Source organism: Helianthus annuus, chromosome 5 (assembly GCF_002127325.2).
Source record: "Helianthus annuus cultivar XRQ/B chromosome 5, HanXRQr2.0-SUNRISE, whole genome shotgun sequence".
Classification (NCBI taxonomy): Eukaryota; Viridiplantae; Streptophyta; class Magnoliopsida; order Asterales; family Asteraceae; genus Helianthus; species Helianthus annuus.
Window position 1 is genome coordinate 134,920,513 of NC_035437.2, and position 17,222 is coordinate 134,937,734.

The window sequence follows — 17,222 nt, forward strand, 5'->3', positions numbered from 1 at the left end:
TGATACTTTATCTCCGACTCATACTGGGCCTCAAAATATTGTATGTCTATGTGCACAGGCATTGTCAGCATGTATCTGGGATATCCTTTAGTGTGCTAACTGTGTTTTGTGCATCAAGTTTGTCACTAAAGTTTGTATGAAATAATTAGAGTGACAGTATAAAGTGTGATGCACATGTATGTATGTAACAGAAAACACAAAGCAGTTTAATCCCAGTTGAAATCAAGCACAGTCATTAAGCACAAATTAAATATTAATTAATTGTACGGATACCTGTAAATGTGAGGTTTGTCACATTTAGAGGGTGTTACGTGACTATTACTAGACCATAATGATCCAAATAACACTAGATGGTCACAAAAAAGAAGATCCGATATTGTTCGGATATTCGTTTCGCATTGTTTCCGTTAGTCGTCATTTGAACGCTAAGCTTGTGTAACCTGTGTGAATTGATGTAGTTATTGGTTCGGATGATACCCGAAGGTATCCTCATATGAATTCTATGTTAAACAACATTTTTACATGTTGCAAAAATATTAAAAAGCTGATTTCTGCAGAATTTCTGCGGAAAAGTGTTGAAATTGTCGCTTTTAGTGCTTTTCGGGCAGTTTTTAGTGTTATCGGATTTCTGGAAGGTTTTAAACCAAGCCCTTGCATTCCTAGTTAGGGTTTAATATATATTAGATGTTGGACTTTCGTCTGAGTCCTAAAGATGTCGTTTAGATGGTTTCTGCGGATCCTGCGTTTTCGTCAGAATACTAGTTTACTAGGTGCTTTTCTAGTAGTTTCGATGCATTGTTTAAACTGTTTCAAATGTATTCAATAAAAATGTATCATGTGCATCCTAAGTAAGTATTCCATGAGTATTCTAAGTGTATGTCGCGAAATACGCAGTTTAGGTGTTCAAAATGCATAAAAATGTAGCTAAAAATGAGTACTTTAAGTGTAAGAAAGTTACCGAAAAGTGGCAGTTGTCACAGTTGGCAACCATACAATACATATCAATGAAGAACTGATAAAATTTTTAACGAGTATATCGAATGGAGAGATGCCCGTGCAGGGGAAAAGAAGGTCAACAACTAATGACCAAGTAATGGCTGAGTGGAGATCACAGTTCCAAGGGACTGCCTGGATTGGCAGACCAAGTGTGAAGCTCTACTTTGATGACATCTTTCCTGAGATGGATAGCTTCGGGAGAAACTTCTGTCTAAATTTCCTTGTAGCATTCTTCACTATAATTGGGCATGCAGGTGATAATGTGGTCGTCAACCAACATATCTTGCACAACGTTAAACAAAACGTTCAAATAAACCAACAATGGTATGGTTATCTCATCCAATGCTTGCAACACACCAAAACCGCATGGTCTCCAAAAAAGCATTACACAGGGCCCTTGATCATTGTCTTCATAAAACATGTTAATGAAAATGCCATGATTTGAATAATTAGCAAATAATAACCACTGAAACAATAAACGATATTTAGAAAAAAACGGTTAAAACAACGCCATTGAAACAAGTAAAAACAGGACAAAATGCCATATCTGTTGAATAGGTAGAACGCCATTGAAACATAAAAGCCATTAAAAATACCTTAAAAAAACGCTATTGAAACAAGCATAAAGAACAAAACGTCATTTCTACCGAAATTTTGTTTGGAACGGAATCATAACGCCATTATTAAGGGGAACGTGGGCAATGACAATCGTACCCCTGCATATCATTTAGCGCCCCCTGGCACGTGTTCGACCAGGATCCGTTCTCACCGTTTTCACACTTCCAACCATTTTCTCTTGATCCCGTTTCTATATATTATAAACATTAAACAATTTTAAATATATATATATATATATATATATATATATATAATACTTTTACATATAATAATTAACTTCCATTTCAGTCCCTGAGGGTATTCGGGGCAATTAACTAAAACATAACAGAAAAAAACAAACTAAGTTATCAATTTGGATGAAAAGTGTTAAGAAATACAAACCTCAGGGCTGAATTTGTTATAAATTAGATTTTTGGGCTGAACTAGTTAAATGAAAAAATCTTACTCTTTTAGTTTTATACTATTCATAACGTTAGCCAAGCCAGTTTATTAAATCCAGTTTAATAGTAGTCAAACTAGTAAGGAGACCAATTTACTATTCGGTCTAATTTGGAAAATATGCAGTTTTATAAGTTATCATTATGTATTATAAAATGCCGTTTAATGTCACATAAAAAAGGAAATGGACATGTCAATAAAAAGAATATTTAACATGGAATATTATATTATTAGAGCTGCAAATGAACCAAACAAACACAAACACAATCTTGTCCATTGTGTCGCGTCTGCTTGGAATGAGAGCGGAGACGACAATTGTTAATTAGGGTTTCTAGCAAGTAAGGAGTAATATACTACTAATACGTAATACGTTATTTAATAAATAATTTATTAGTGTGAATTTTGAATTACTTAAATAAAAAATAAACGTTAAAAACCCTAATAAACTATTGAACACAAATGAAGATAAACGAATATGTTACCGAACGTTCACAAACATAAATAAACGAATGCAACCCCTGTTCATGTTCTTTCATTTAGTTAAGCGAACGAGATTTCTTGTTCGTGTTTGTTCTTTTGTTAATTGAACGAACACAAACGAACTTCTTGCCAAACGGTTTATCACTATTAGCTTAACGTTTGATTCGTTTGTAGCCCTATTATTAGTATAAAGTTACTTAAAAATATAATTAACAACTTCTCCACATTCATCACTCTAGTGACAAAAATAGATGATTATGGATGATATCCTTTGTAATAGATCCAAAATTTATTTTATGATGGACAATTGAGGGGCTTAACCGAACTTTTAAGGGGACAAGATTTTGCCTAAAAATGATACTAAACTTTTTTTACGGGGGCGGTTGCCCCTAGTGCATAGAGTAGGTATGCTTTAGCGTTTATTTTTGTGGGTAAAATTGATTGGATAGTTAGGTTACGACCCGTCAAGATTAGAGTAAAACCCCATGTTTTCAAACCACAAACCGTCCATGTTTAGGGTTGTAAACAAACTGCATGAACAATAACGAGGCCATGCTTGTGTTCGTTCGTTAAGGAAATGTAGATGTTCGTGAACTGTTCGCGAACATATGTTGAACATAAGTTTATGTTCGTGTTCGTTTGCTAAGGAATTTCAGTTGTTCGTGAACACTGGTCACGAACACCAGAGGCGGTCTTGAGGATTCATGTGTCCCAATCGAGACAGAAAAAAATGCCCCTTACCCTTTGGCCTTAAAAAGTTAAATAATGTAAATTATTATTTTTTAAACAACCATTAAAGTTATGGCAATAGAAAATCATTCACATCTATATATAACCGAGAATTTTTATAATTTTTGTGCCCCGGGAAAAAACGTGCCCGTCCGGGCGCCACACATTGCCCCTCCTTAAAACGAGGTTAAGCCCGAGCTTCATTAATCTAGCTTAGTGGGCTTGCGAGCCTATACTTGTTTGTATCAACGGATGCCCTTTAACTTCAATAATTACAGTCACAATCCTTTATTTGTAAAACACATTATACTCTACGTCCTTTGGCCCTAATCAGATTAAAATTTTCAATTAAGTATGGCATGGCATGTGCCTTTCACATACGACATTTATGTCTTTTTACCACAATCTATTGACATATCATTCATTGTAACACTCTAATGCTGTGTTCCAGAGATCCACTTAACAGGGGGAGGGGAGGGGAGGGAAAATGGGGTTTTTTTTGCTTGATAATAGTCTTTCCAATTTGGAAAGACATGGAGGGGAGGGGAGGGATGGGGAGGGATTTTTAACTCGGGAACACACCATAAGGCTTCAGGTAGTTGTACCATATGTATTAGTTGTGTGTCGATTAACTGATATTCTCTCTCTTCTTTTGAAGACACATAACAAAACCCTGTTTGGAAAACAACCGAGTGGAAAAGGGATATGGCAGATATTTCTGAAGAATCCACAAAGACCCCGATCTCGATTGAATGCTCTTCCTTTTCCACCACCGCTGCAACTTTTTCCGACGAGCCTAAACTGATAAACACAATGTTTTAAAAACCGGTTTAAACCGGCCGGTTGAACCAGTTAAACCGGATGCCGGATGCTTGGCCGGCATGAATCATACCGGTAAACTAAGAAAACGGCAAAGAAGTTGTACCGCCGGTAAATTGGGTTATACCGTTTAAACCGGTACCTATTCATACCGGGCCAAAGGTCAAAATTTTGAACTTTTAATTTTTAGGTGCCTAAAAAAGGTGACTATTTACCTTCTTAGTTAAAGTGTAAAACTTAGCGCCCACAATTGACTAGCCACATCGATCAAACTTCTTCCTCACTCAAAGCTAGAAAATCATTAGGTTTTTCAAATTAAATTCTTCAACCGATCATATAAGTTTACCTTCTTTTGACTTCTGTTCAATCATTCATGTTTTTATTTGTTATAGTGTTTGTTAATTGCTATATAATGAGTATTTCTTTTGGTTATGGATTAACTTTTAGAATATTACGGAATGGTGTAGTTTTAAATTATTTTTTGATTTGAAATTATATTTTATGGATTTATAGAGTTAATTAATTTACACCGTTGAAACCAGTTAAACAATTTCTGAATCTCTAACCCAATACGATTAAAATACTGGTTTTTAAAACATTGGAGAAACATTAATACACCACAAACTCCGTTGACTGGTGAAGCATCGGAACGAATTGTTGAAACAGTTCGTTTCGTGCTTCATAAAGGTACTTTTTCATTTCATACTCGCAAACCTTCATTAACCGTCCTCATAACTTCAAATTTCGAACTTGTTCCTGAAAATCTAGCCGTTAGGGTTTCCATCCGTTTAAACAACTTCTACATGTTGTTCATCTCACTTGATTGCGAATCATACAACTCTTCCGATTGTGCATTTTTTTCAGCAATCAGTTTCGATATTCACCGCAAGCTGATTTCAGTGGTTCCAATGATGCAGTGCCTCCACTGGTAGCGAACAGAAGAGAAGATGATTTCGTAAGCTTAATCTTAATATATTGTATTCAGATTTTGTTGATAGAATGTTAGGGTTTTGTACCTGCAATGTGTTTTAATCAAAATTTCATGTTTGCAACTTCAAATTCTTGTTTAATCTTATAATTAAAATGTTCATAAGTTTACCTATAGCATTTTAAGGTGTGCGAATTGTAGTACATGATATACACCTATAGCATTTTAAGTTGTGCGAATTGTAGTACATGATATACACTTATAGATTATAAGTTAGGAAAGTGAATTCTTTTTGTACGTTTCTTTACCTCGCAAGATTGTGTTGTTCGTTAACTATTGTTTTATTGTGTTTTAGGATGTGGAATTTGTCATCTACAATCTTCTTGGGTTCTCCATCTTCATAGCCAAACAAGGAACAATTCTATTGTTAAGGTTAGAGCTATTATTTTTTTTGTGATCCAAAATCGACATGCATTGAGTATCAGAGGGTTATAGAATTTCTGTTAAAGCATTTAAAGAGTTGATATAAAGTTGAAAATGAAGTTAATTTGTTTGACTTCGTAAAGTTAAAGTATACCTTTTCATGAGTCGGCCCATGGTTTCTTGTTTTGGTTCATGTTTGAACTTGATTAGTTGATAGTGCGAATGTGCACTCCCAGTAGTTGAGAGTTCTCACGCTAAACATATACAATGGTCGAGGTTTTTTTTTTTAAGGAAGTTAGCAAATTTAGATCAATTACCCAAGGCTATAGAGAGCGTATATTGAGTTGTCGCTTGTAAACTAAGATCGAGTTGGAGGTAAGCAATTGTTGAAGCTTATTATACTCTTCGTGGGTAAATGTGTAAGTGGGAGGAGTAGCAATCTAAGTTATATTAGGCGGACTATTGGTGTTTTGGAGGCACAATTGTGTAGTCCAATTTTAGGAATGGATTTTTGGGTTCAAACATTGGTTTTAAAAAACATGAGGCTCTCTGAGTTCTTTAGGTCACGAAAGTCAAGGCATTAGTCCCAAGGCAAAAGCTTAACGTATGCGAGATGTTTGGTATTTAAAAAAAAGTACTATAAACTATTTACAAATAATTTTTTAACGTGCTACGTTCAAACACTAAAACAAGATATTAAAATAAACGTACAAAAAAAAGCTCTATGTAAAACCAAAGAAGCTTTGTGGTTAACGAAATAACTGCTATTGTCGTAATATCATTACATAAAAGGTGAGAATAACTCTTACGAAGATAGGAAATGGTTATACTTATGGTGGTCTATTAAGTAAAAAGACTAATGAAAACGCAATACATACTAAGGAAACTGATGAAAAGGCATAGTGAGAGGGAATGAGATATACTTATGGTGTTCATCGATCTTGAAAAGCTTACGTAGTGTGCCTCGTCTAGTTTTATGGGATAATCCTAATGTTAGAGGGATTCCTTGGGGAGCATGTGTGTAAACAAGCCGGGCCGAGCCCGAGCTCGACTGGGCTCGAGCTCGGCTCGTCATGTTTTTTTGAAGCTCGAGCTCGAGCTCGGCTTGGTTCGAGCTTCCTTATTTGAGCTCGAGCTCGGCTCGCGAGTAAAACTCAAAGCTCGAGCTCGGCTCGACTCGGCTCGAGCTATTTTGAGAACAACTTCAAACGAGCTAAAAGATCGGCTTGAGCTCGTTTCAATATCGCTTAAACGAGCCAAAGCTCGGCTCGGTTCGCCAATGTTATCATCATTATTATTATATTATATTATATTTAAAAAAATAAAATTTTGTTTGGGCTCGTTTAGGCTCGCGAGCCTAAACGAGCTTTGTATTTTAGGCTCGAGCTCGGGCTCGTTAAAGCTCGGCTCGTTCGAGCTTTTAACCAAGCCGATAACAAGTAGCTCTCGAGCCTTTGGGCTTGTTTACACCCCTAGGAGCAACCTTAGAGTGCCAAAGCTTACGTTTAAATCGGTCCAAGTGGAAAGCAGCCACACGAGTTTTGTGTGAGAAGAGGTTTTCAACAGGCAACAAGAAGGATTAAATGTCGTCCAACTATGTTAAACGAAATTGATTTTTGGACCATCAAGAATACACAAGCGAGAAAGTTGGATCATATAAGGAATGCAATTTTTTGGGAACAGTTAGGTGGTGGCGTACATTTCAGATAAGTTAAGGGATGGAAGATTTATATGGTTTGGGCATGTGAATTGGAGACAGACAATGACACATGTAAGGAGCAAAGGCATGCCCAAACTACCCGGTGCATCAACCATTCTAGCTGCTTCAGTGTTTTTTGAAGGGGTTTTAGGTTTTTTTTGTGCTGAAGGGATGCACACAACCGGGAGGTATAAGGTTGGAGATTGCCTTGGCTGATAGGACATTGTTCTCTTTCTTTCCTGTTTTTTGTCTTTTTGTAGTTCTTAGCAAAGGCAATCAAACCTGGTCATTATGGAAGTGTTGTTTTTTTGCTGGGCCTTTTCTTGCTTTTAGTTTGAGTCAGGTACTTTGGGGTTTTGGGCTGAAGGGGAATTATGATTTTAAGATTGGAAATGGTAGTGCTTTAAAGAAGCATAGTAGTGGGAGTGATGTGGTAAGGTGGGACAGATATAGATACTATGATATGGTGGTTAGTAAGGAAATAGAGGCTACTGTTTTTTGGTGTACATATGGGTTAAAAGGTATAAGGAGGATAGTTGGGTTGGTTAGATTTGGGGTAAAGTGTGTCATGAATATTGGGGAATTGTTAGCTGTTAGTAAAGGATGGTGGGAAGGTGTTTTAAACATTTTAAGGAATTCCTGGATATGGTATAGGGTCTGTAATGTTGGTGTTGTTGAACTGTTTGGAGGCTTGGTAGGCTGCTTAATTGTAGTAACCAGAAATTGTTTATGTGGGGTTGGGGATTACATTGGGAAATGGTTAGTAACTATATGGTATGAATGGTTGGAAGTAAGATAGGGAAGAGGGAATCTTGCAAGTGGGTGAAGATAGACAAGGGAAAGAGGTATAGATGTTATTTTAAAGGAATGGGAAGGAGGGAATGTAGTCTGTTTTGGTCATACAAGGTTTTTTGTATAAGAAATAGTTTGTGTTGGAAAGAGCTTTGTTGGGGACTTACTGATTGGAAGCTGAAGTTGGATTATGAGGTTGCTGAAATGTTAAGGGTATGTATGAAAGAGGCAACGAGTGGCTTGAAGCTGGTTTGAAGATGATTATTGTCTTTGATTATTGGTTGTGATTTTAACTGTTTTGGTTTGGTGTATGTTTTTTTTCGGTACATGTGTTTGGTGGACTTATATTTTTGTGTTGATTTTTGTATTGATTAGGACAAGGGGCCGAGGTTTAATTGATTTTTTGTAAGGTCCCTTGTTAGTAGGCTTGATGTAAATATTTTTTGATATTAATAAAATTTACCGGGGGTTTTGTCCTCCTTTACCAAAAAAAAAGGCATGCCCAAACTAACATGGGTGACCTATTTAAGACTTGCACCTCTTAATGGACATGATTGGTGATAGGTGTTATTGTAGATGTCAGATACAGGTTAGGGACTTTTAGAGGGACGTATATATTAGTCCACACCCTTAGCTTAGTCTTGGTGTCTTGGTTTACTCTACCTTTTATGCTTTGCCTTTCTTCCTAGGCGTCAATGTTTGTTACCTTCTAGGTGGTTCTTGATCATAATTTTATTTCTTTTTTGTTCTTTTCCCCATTTTGTCTCTTCTACTATGATATATGCTTTTATATGTGGTTTGTAATTTACTATATTACTCTTTCACCACTTCTTTTGTTATTCAGTGGCTTTGTGTTTCTATCGTATTAGTTATGTTTATTTGTTTACTGTTTGTTTTTGGAGTCGGGGGATCCCTCTCGATGGAAGCAACCAATCTATCCCTAGGGAAAAAGATTAGGTTTGCCTATATCCCACCCTCTCCTTACCCTACTAATACTTTGCTTTTTGTGGGATTTACTGGGTACGGTTGTTGTACTTTGATATCTGCTGTATGTTACTAATATTTTTATACCGTAACAAAATGAAAAAAAAATGATTTTTTTTTATGCCGGAGGTCTTATTGGAATGGAGGTAAGGTTTGCCCCATCTCACCCTCCCCTACCCTACTTTTGAGTGGGATTTTACGTGGTATGTTTGGCTGTTTTATAATGTAATTTTATAAGTATCTCACACCTTTTAAACCAAGGGAATGAGTCATCGTTGGTTTTTATCTGATTGGAATGGGTATATCTAAAGCTATAAAATAAGGATTTGTGTTTGACATATCTTCTTTCTTTCACACACACACACACACACACACACACACACACTCCTCTCTCTGTATATATAAAGATGAGATCAAATAAAAGATCTTTTTACTTATGAGATGTGTGCGAAGTGGGTTTGGATTAGTGATGAAACTTTTTCAACAGATTGAGGCAGCGACATATTGTAAATAATAAGTTATAAATGGTTGAAAGGGCAACCTTCATTGTTGACTTTTTGTTAAATCTATGTTATTCTTAAAAAATAAATATGCCATAGAATCGTAATTTATTATGTTTATTTTGAGTATGTCAGTGCTATATTCTTTTAACTGACCTTTTGTTTTAGAAAAAAACGTTATTCAATGTTGATTATAACGGTGAGTAATTATATACATTTAATGCGTGATTATACATATAATTGTGTGTAATATTATAACTTTCTTACATATGGTGCTTTATTATAAACACTGTCGCATAATTACAAACATATGTTGCGTAATTACATACATATGGTGTGCAATTATACAAGCGCATATACCCTCGCCTAAAATACATGTGTCGCATCTTTGTCGCTACCGAGCTTTAGAGTTGATACCGAGGTTCAAAGTTGCTACCGAGCTGTAGCAATTACCAAGTTGCTACTTAGCAGTAGCAACTTGCTACTTATTTTTGTTAACTTTGCCTTAATGCAACCTTTCTTTGGTTCATGCAAATTTGATGCGTTTCCAACGAAGTAACTTTAATGTAATAGAAAATATAGTGTAATAGATTTTTTTTTTGAATTTTTTTTTTGCCAATGTGGGGTAGCCCACTTGATAGAGGAACATGCCTCTTAAGGTGGAGGTCTCAGGTTCAAATATGCCTCTTGTGCGTTTCATGTATTTACCTAAGGCGCTGAGCAAAAAAGCCCCGGACCCTTCGCCTTGATGCGCCTCGGGCCTCAGCGCTCTTGAGGCGCAGGTGCGTTTTTTAAAACCCAGATTTAGACCCCCCTCCCCCATGGGTGTTGCCCCGAGCCTCCACCAAGGGGTCACTGCCCCTTGAATCCCAAGTTTCTTGGTTCCTAAAAGTACAATGGTCTTATAGACAATTGTGTACTCCACACCTCCTTACTTGCACCAATGTATATTGTAAATCCCCATTTGGTCTTCAACTAAACTCAATTACCCAAAATAGCTTGATGACGCTAAAATCACCCATAAACCTCAGTTTTGATTACAATCTCTAAGGTATATACTAGCTAACAAATCCTTATATAATTGTAGAAGATAATTCCAAAATAAGAGCAAGATTACGTGATTAGCCTAGTGGCATCTTAAGGGTGAGATAAGGTTTTGGGACCAATAGGTTCTGAGTTCGATTCCCACAAGGGGGGTTTTTCCCATATTTATTGGGTTTCCTCCTGATGGATATGATCGGGTGGTTCCGCTGGTGGCACAATGATACTCCAGTGGTCCGTCAGTGATCCAAATTTGCCGTTAAAAAAAAATTAAATTAAGATAATAGAATCTTCATCACATCTTTATTAGAATTTCTTTATCTTCTCGGTGGCCACTGGCCATAGTTGTTAGCAACGCTTATAGCGAATAGCATAACGAATTGCTCATTCATCGCTATCTGATTTTGGTGCCTCCATATCGAGTAAATGGCGGAATTTTTGTTTTCTTGTTTTAATATAAATAGTGATAGTATATGCGTATACAATAGCTGGATATTAGGTTTTTTTGTTCAATATACGTATAGAAACACCGCATTTGGATATAATATACATATATAATATTTCCAAAACTTTCTTCTAGTGTATCGCTAAACATAAAATAGCGCCCGCTAATTCATTGCTATCACTACGTAGCAGTGGCGAAGCTTGAATTTTTTTACGGGGGGGGGGGGGGGGGTCGAAAACGTATATACCCAAAAATTTCTATAGAACCAGGGGGTCGAAAACATATATACCTAAAAATTTCTATACAAAAACTACATATATAACACTAATGGCCGAAAAGTTCGGGGGGTCGGGCGCCCCTCCCGGCCCCTTCAAAGCATCGCCACTGCTACGTAGCATATAGGGTGCTTGTTGCTATCGTCCACTATTTGCTATTAACAACTATGTCGGTGGCAACTCTGCAACTTTTCCGCTAGGAATATCTGGTTGGTAGTAAGACTTCATCCGTAGGAACTCAACATAACATAGGTTCCTTTTGATGTATTTCCCAAGTCCCAACAATCTCCTTTGTCCATCTTCAACACGTTGATAGGATACAACGTCCATGAATTTACGGAGTGGAAACCCGCAAACCTTGACTTTTGAAACTCGATTCGTAACTTACTAAGAATTTTGTGCACACCTTCATAAATATCTTGTTTTTTCACTCTTACACGCAATATCGTTTAAATACTATAGTATTAATTTTTGCAAAGTGACACTAACGGGCACCGCCACAACTCTCTCTCATGTCACCTTGCCTAGTAGTGACAAAACTTATTGCATATATTTCTTCACATTCATCATCATTCTCATATACTCATCTCTTCCGTTCTTTCCGTAGTACCCGAACTACATAAAATATTAAAAGAAATTTATCATTCGTGATTGAGTAATGGGGAGAGTGAAATTGCAGATCAAGAAGATAGAAAACACAACGAATAGGCAAGTTACGTTCTCAAAACGAAGAAATGGGCTCATCAAGAAAGCTTATGAACTGTCTGTTCTATGTGATGTGGATGTTGCACTCATCATGTTTTCCCCCTCCGGAAGAGCTAGCATTTTCTCCGGAAGTAGAAGGTAGATAAAAACTCCCCTACGCACAATAGATTCATTTTTGTACTTTTTTACTCGGAATACGTATTAATTACTTTGCTTGATTTTCATTTGGGGGTATGACAGTATCGAAGAAATTATCTCACGATACATAAATCTTCCGGAGCATGAAAGGGGAAGGTATTCATTAATTAGTGTTAATAGTTCTTTGATTATGTTTTCCTTGTGTTATTAATGATTCTTCTTTACATTTTAATGTTTTATTGTTTATTGTGATGTTCATGGATCCGTCTTGATATGAAGATTGCAGAACCAAGAGGTATATATTTACTCACCGTCTTAGATTTATTATACTACCTTGGGAGTATATAGAAAAATTATGTTTGATTTTAATCAAATAAGCTAACCAAATCTTTATACGTATTTAGTACCTCGAAAGGGCGTTGGGAAGGTTAAAAAGCGAAGCGCAAGATCACCAAATTCAGAACCAAGCAAGGTTTATTTCTTTTCTATATAAATCACGATTTAATACATCTATCTCATATTCCTAGTCTTTTTTTGTTTTTTTTTAAATTCTTTTGGGTATTTCGATTTAAAGTTTTAATTTGATTTTATTGTACAAAAGCGTCTAATTATACTAATTTGTTTTATTTGGTTTTGGAAACAGTCCATCGAGCGGGGATTCACAACTTGAGGTATATAATATCGTATTCAATCTTCTTTATAGAGATTTATGGTTGCTAATAATATATTGCTTTGTGACAGGAAATTCAACAAGAGATCGTCCGCTGCAAATCCCATATGATAGAAATGGAGAAGCGGCTCAGGTATAGATCTTTTATGTTACTTGATGACAATAGAGTATAGCCATAAGTATCAGTGGGAGAGGTCAAAATAAAAGGTCCAAATTTAGTATGATTTTTGTTTTGGAGAGCAATTTATTATTTAATAATAATTAAACTTTCCAAAACGTTTCTGTTACATATTAAAATCGGCAAAGGGCAAGTGTGGAGTGTACAAGAGGTTGAAAGCGTGCGAAGTGTAGGAGACCACAAAAATCTGCCACATGCCCTTCAAGCCAGGGGTATAATCGTCCATTTAAATATGTAATACGTAATTACGTAATGTTACATAGTCAAGTAGTGTTACATAATTACGTATTGGTACATAATCACGTAACGTTATAGTTGTTTCAGAGTAAAATGCATATTACGTAATTACATACTGGTACATAATTCCGTAACGTTACAAAAAAATCACGTACCTTGTAAAATAAAATTTTGTTAAAAGTTAAAAAAACTATAGCAATAGACTACTCAAATTAAAGAGAATAAAATGCTCATTTTTATGGTTTGATCTTTTAAAAAAAATATTTACATATGAAAAGTAGAGTTAAGTTCCCGTGAAAATAAAATAAACGTACGAAATGTACGAATTGAAAGAAAGTCAAAAAAAGTGGCGGTGGCATTTTGGTAATTATCAGCAACTTCAAAATTACTCTAGTATACTCTAGTAGAGTAATTTTGAGCTTCTGTAGAGTAATTTTGTAAAAGTTCATGTAGAGTAATTTTGGTCGTGTAGGGTAATTATCAAAATTACACTCCCCCCCCCCCTACACACACACACACTAAAAGCTAAAAACTAAACCATAAAGCTAAACCCCATAACTAAATGCTAACAAAATTACTCTACAAGACATTTTCCAAAATTACTCTACAGAAGTCAAAATTACTCTACTAGAGTAATTTGATAATTACCCTACATTTCCCAAAATTACTCTACAGATGCTCAAAATTACTCTACAAGCCACTTTTTGCTTTTTCCCCAGTAATTTTGAAGTTGCTGATACCTTTTGCTTTTTCCCTCAATGCGTCGTTTCGTACGTTAATATTATTTTGATTTGATCCTTTACCATGAAAAGTAATGGGTGCTTAAAAATCGTGGTGGAAGTGAGTTTAAAAGTCAACAATAGTGGTTTTTTCTATTTTGCCCTTTCCCCACTTGTTTTCGAATGTGATTCAGTTATTTGGGGAGCACCTAAATCTCAACCATTAAATTCCTAGAACAATGACCTATATTGTCTCCTACACTTCCTACGATTACAATACTTTGTACAAGATCCTCTCCCTTACTATTTAATAATAATTGAACTTTTCAAAACGTTTCCGTTACATATTAAAATAGGCGAAGGGCAAGGGTGGAAGAGGCCAAAATTTGTTTATATAACTTGGTTACAAAGATTACATTTGTATTTAATTCATGCTTAGCTAAACTAATCCTATAATGATTGTTTATTATGACTGGAGACAAACATGTTTAAAACACAAATAAATCCTTTTTATCTTATGATCTTGAGGTATTCGATGAAAATTGTGTGATTTGGAATCTTATTGGTATGTTCATAGGATATTTGAAGGGGATCCTTCTGAAATTTCAACATTGTCTGAGGCCGAGTATCGGGAACAAATGCTTGAGGAGACTTTAAGGCATGTTCGTCTGCGCAAGGTACATTACTGAGAGTAAATTACTATTTTGGCCTTTGAGGTTTAGTCGGTTTAACTCTTTCGCCCAAAAAGGAAGCTTACATATCAGACCCTGAGGTTGCATTTTGTAACGGTTTTGGCCCTTAATAAAACCCAAACCGGTACCAAACTGTTGTAATTATACAAGTAGCCCCTTAAATTAAAAAAAAAAAAGCTTTGTAATTTACATAAACAACCCTTGCCTGAGGTGTAAAAGGACCAATATACTCTTACACATAACATAAAAAAGTAACAAAGTGTCAGGGCCCAAAACCGTTACAAAATGCAACCTCAGGGTTTGATGTGAAAAAATAATTCCTTTTTGGGCCGAAAGGGTTAAATTGACTAAACCTCAGGGGCCAAACTAGTAAGTTATTCTTACTGAAAAATAAATGGATTGGTGCATTGTAATAAATGGGGGTGGGTTGACCTTATAAAATATATATACATTTTTATTTATTAATTCTAAGTTTTAGTGAGTTGATGGGTCGACAGGTTAAAATTTAAAACAGGTCAACATGTGCACAATCTGTTTTATAAAACTGGTTAGAAATGACAACCCAAACCCTGATTATTTTTGTATATTCGTGTACGTCATGTTTTGGGTAATTGCCATTCCTAACATTACAAAAACATATTCAATGTTACTTCAAATTTGTATTTCATAGTTAACGAACATACAAGTAATCTGAACTGTCTTTCGTTTGTTTAGCACGTTCTAGAGAAGTACAACTCTGCCAATGCACAGTCAACTTCACAGGTTTGTCCATACAGTCTCAAAAAGAAGTAAAATCATAGCGACATTACGGTTTTTTAGTTTATTCAGTTGCTTGCTCCATTCTTTATAGGTTGCTTTGCCTTCTGAGACGATAAACGTTAACATGGTTGCACCAAACTCAGGCAACATATTCGACTGGCTTCCACCAAGAGATCCACAAGTACAAATAATGAATTTCATGAACTTTGGTGGGCTTCTTCCCGCGAGGTAACTATAACTTCATGGATTTTAATCAAGTCTGCCAATAGGTGGAATGGGGTGTGGTTTCCGACGTTTAAATTTTTTTTTATTATTTAAGGACCTAAATGTCTCACAGCGTTTCACGCTTTCATAAGTACACGGATGGTCCCTGTGGTTAATAAAAAAATTGGATTTGGTTCCTAGCTTTTCAAAAGTACACGGATGGTCCCTGTGGTTTGCACTTTGTAACACATTTAGTCCCCAGCTAACAAATCTAAAGGTTTCAGTAGGTCCAAGATAGGGACTAAATACGTTACAAAGTGCAAACCCTAGGGACCATCCATGTACTTTTGGCAAAAGTTGGGGACTAAACATGTTATAAAGTGCAAACCATAGGGACCATCCGTGTACTTTTAGAATGCTAGGGACGAAATCCGAGATGTTGGTCAACCACAGGGACCATGCATGTACTTTACTCTAAAACCAATCATGCCACTTCCACTTATTGGCACACTTGTTTTATTTAATGGGAAGCTCTTAGTGCAAGGGTATGACCTTATTATTGCTTTTAACACTTGTGTGCAGCAGGCAAAATGAGCAAGTGAACCGAGCTAATGTGATGGAGCCTGATAATAACAGTGTTAATGTTCAACGAGCTGAGTTTGGACAAATGTTCGATATGAACTTATCCCCTTGGACACAATTCTATGGTAGCGGTATGTTTATTACGGTGCACACTTTCTGTTTAAATAGTCAAAATGAATCCGGTATTACTGTCGTATATATATATAGTGGTACTAAGATTTTTAACAAGATTTTACATGAAGTAAAACGGCACATTTTTGGAGTATGCAAATCTAATTAGAAGAGCGTCCAGAATGTCTTTTTTTGGACTGTCACTTTACTTTGCAAAAGCGAAGACAACAAAAAGACATTCTGGAAATTCAATCGAACCAGATTCTGCAAAGTGAAGTCGCCATATGAGATAGCGACTACAACTCTAAAGTCGCTATCTTAGATGGTGACTAACCTTAAAATTAAATTCCATCAAGAACACCAGCCATTTTTGTAATGCTTTTTGAAAAAACCCCATTTTTGAATAAAAAAAAGTATATTTTGCGTTGTAGTGACAGTGTTTGGTGTTGTATTTGGCAGGAAATGGCCAGATGGCGATGGCACAACATGGAGAACGGCCATACAGTCAGACTTTCCTGCCGCCGTTTTCACCATAAATCAAAATCATAGTTTAAGTTTGTGTTAATGCTCCTATAAAACTCCTAGTTGTCGTGTTTGCGCTTTTTATATTTCTCTATCGGATGTTGAACTCTTAGCTATATATATATGTTATGTTAATCGTTGCGTGGTTCTTAAATACCTCATTGATGCATGAGTCGAAGCTCGAAAGCCACCTCAAAGGCGGTTATTATAAGTATTTGGGTCCGCGGTGGCAAGATGGTCATGTATGGCGGGCTTGGTGATGCATAAAAATCAGATCAAAATTGATGGGTCGGATTTATTTGCCAACACTTTCTTTGAGTTTTAAGGTCTTTACAAAATCAAATCAAAACTTGACGGGTCTACTGTTTTTAGTAAAGCGGTTTACAGGCTACCATATGAAAGCATGTTCAACGTTCTATTACGTTGTTTTGACCCGTTTCATTCTGGGACATACAATACAAATCAGATGACTTCTTTGTGGGATTTTGTGGGATATGAGGATTATCTGTCAATAATCACTGATGGATTTTCTATAGGT

At 36.0% G+C, this 17,222-nt stretch overlaps 1 protein-coding gene across 1 annotated transcript; it reads left to right on the forward strand.

Annotated features, from left to right (window-relative positions):
- Window positions 1-1,093: 1,093 nt before the first annotated feature.
- Window positions 1,094-16,819, forward strand: LOC110941372 (agamous-like MADS-box protein AGL104). The gene is made up of 13 exons (XM_022182990.2): window positions 1,094-1,250; window positions 5,364-5,440; window positions 11,847-12,010; window positions 12,113-12,166; window positions 12,290-12,305; window positions 12,415-12,482; window positions 12,654-12,681; window positions 12,752-12,813; window positions 14,392-14,491; window positions 15,221-15,268; window positions 15,357-15,493; window positions 16,052-16,182; window positions 16,622-16,819. Exons 1-13 carry the CDS (start codon window positions 1,094-1,096, stop codon window positions 16,696-16,698), a joined length of 1,119 nt encoding a protein of 372 aa, XP_022038682.2. The 3' UTR covers window positions 16,699-16,819.
- Window positions 16,820-17,222: the final 403 nt, after the last annotated feature.

What these genes read in the sequence shown, in the direction of transcription:
- LOC110941372 (XM_022182990.2), top strand. Translation starts at nt 1,094, where the DNA reads ATGGCTGAGTGGAGATCACAGTTCCAAGGGACTGCCTGGATTGGCAGA. An exon ending in GGTGGGCTTCTTCCCGCGAG is followed by an intron (nt 15,494 to 16,051) that starts GTAACTATAACT and finishes ACTTGTGTGCAG; the next exon opens with CAGGCAAAATGAGCAAGTGA. An exon ending in GACACAATTCTATGGTAGCG is followed by an intron (nt 16,183 to 16,621) that starts GTATGTTTATTA and finishes TGTATTTGGCAG; the next exon opens with GAAATGGCCAGATGGCGATG.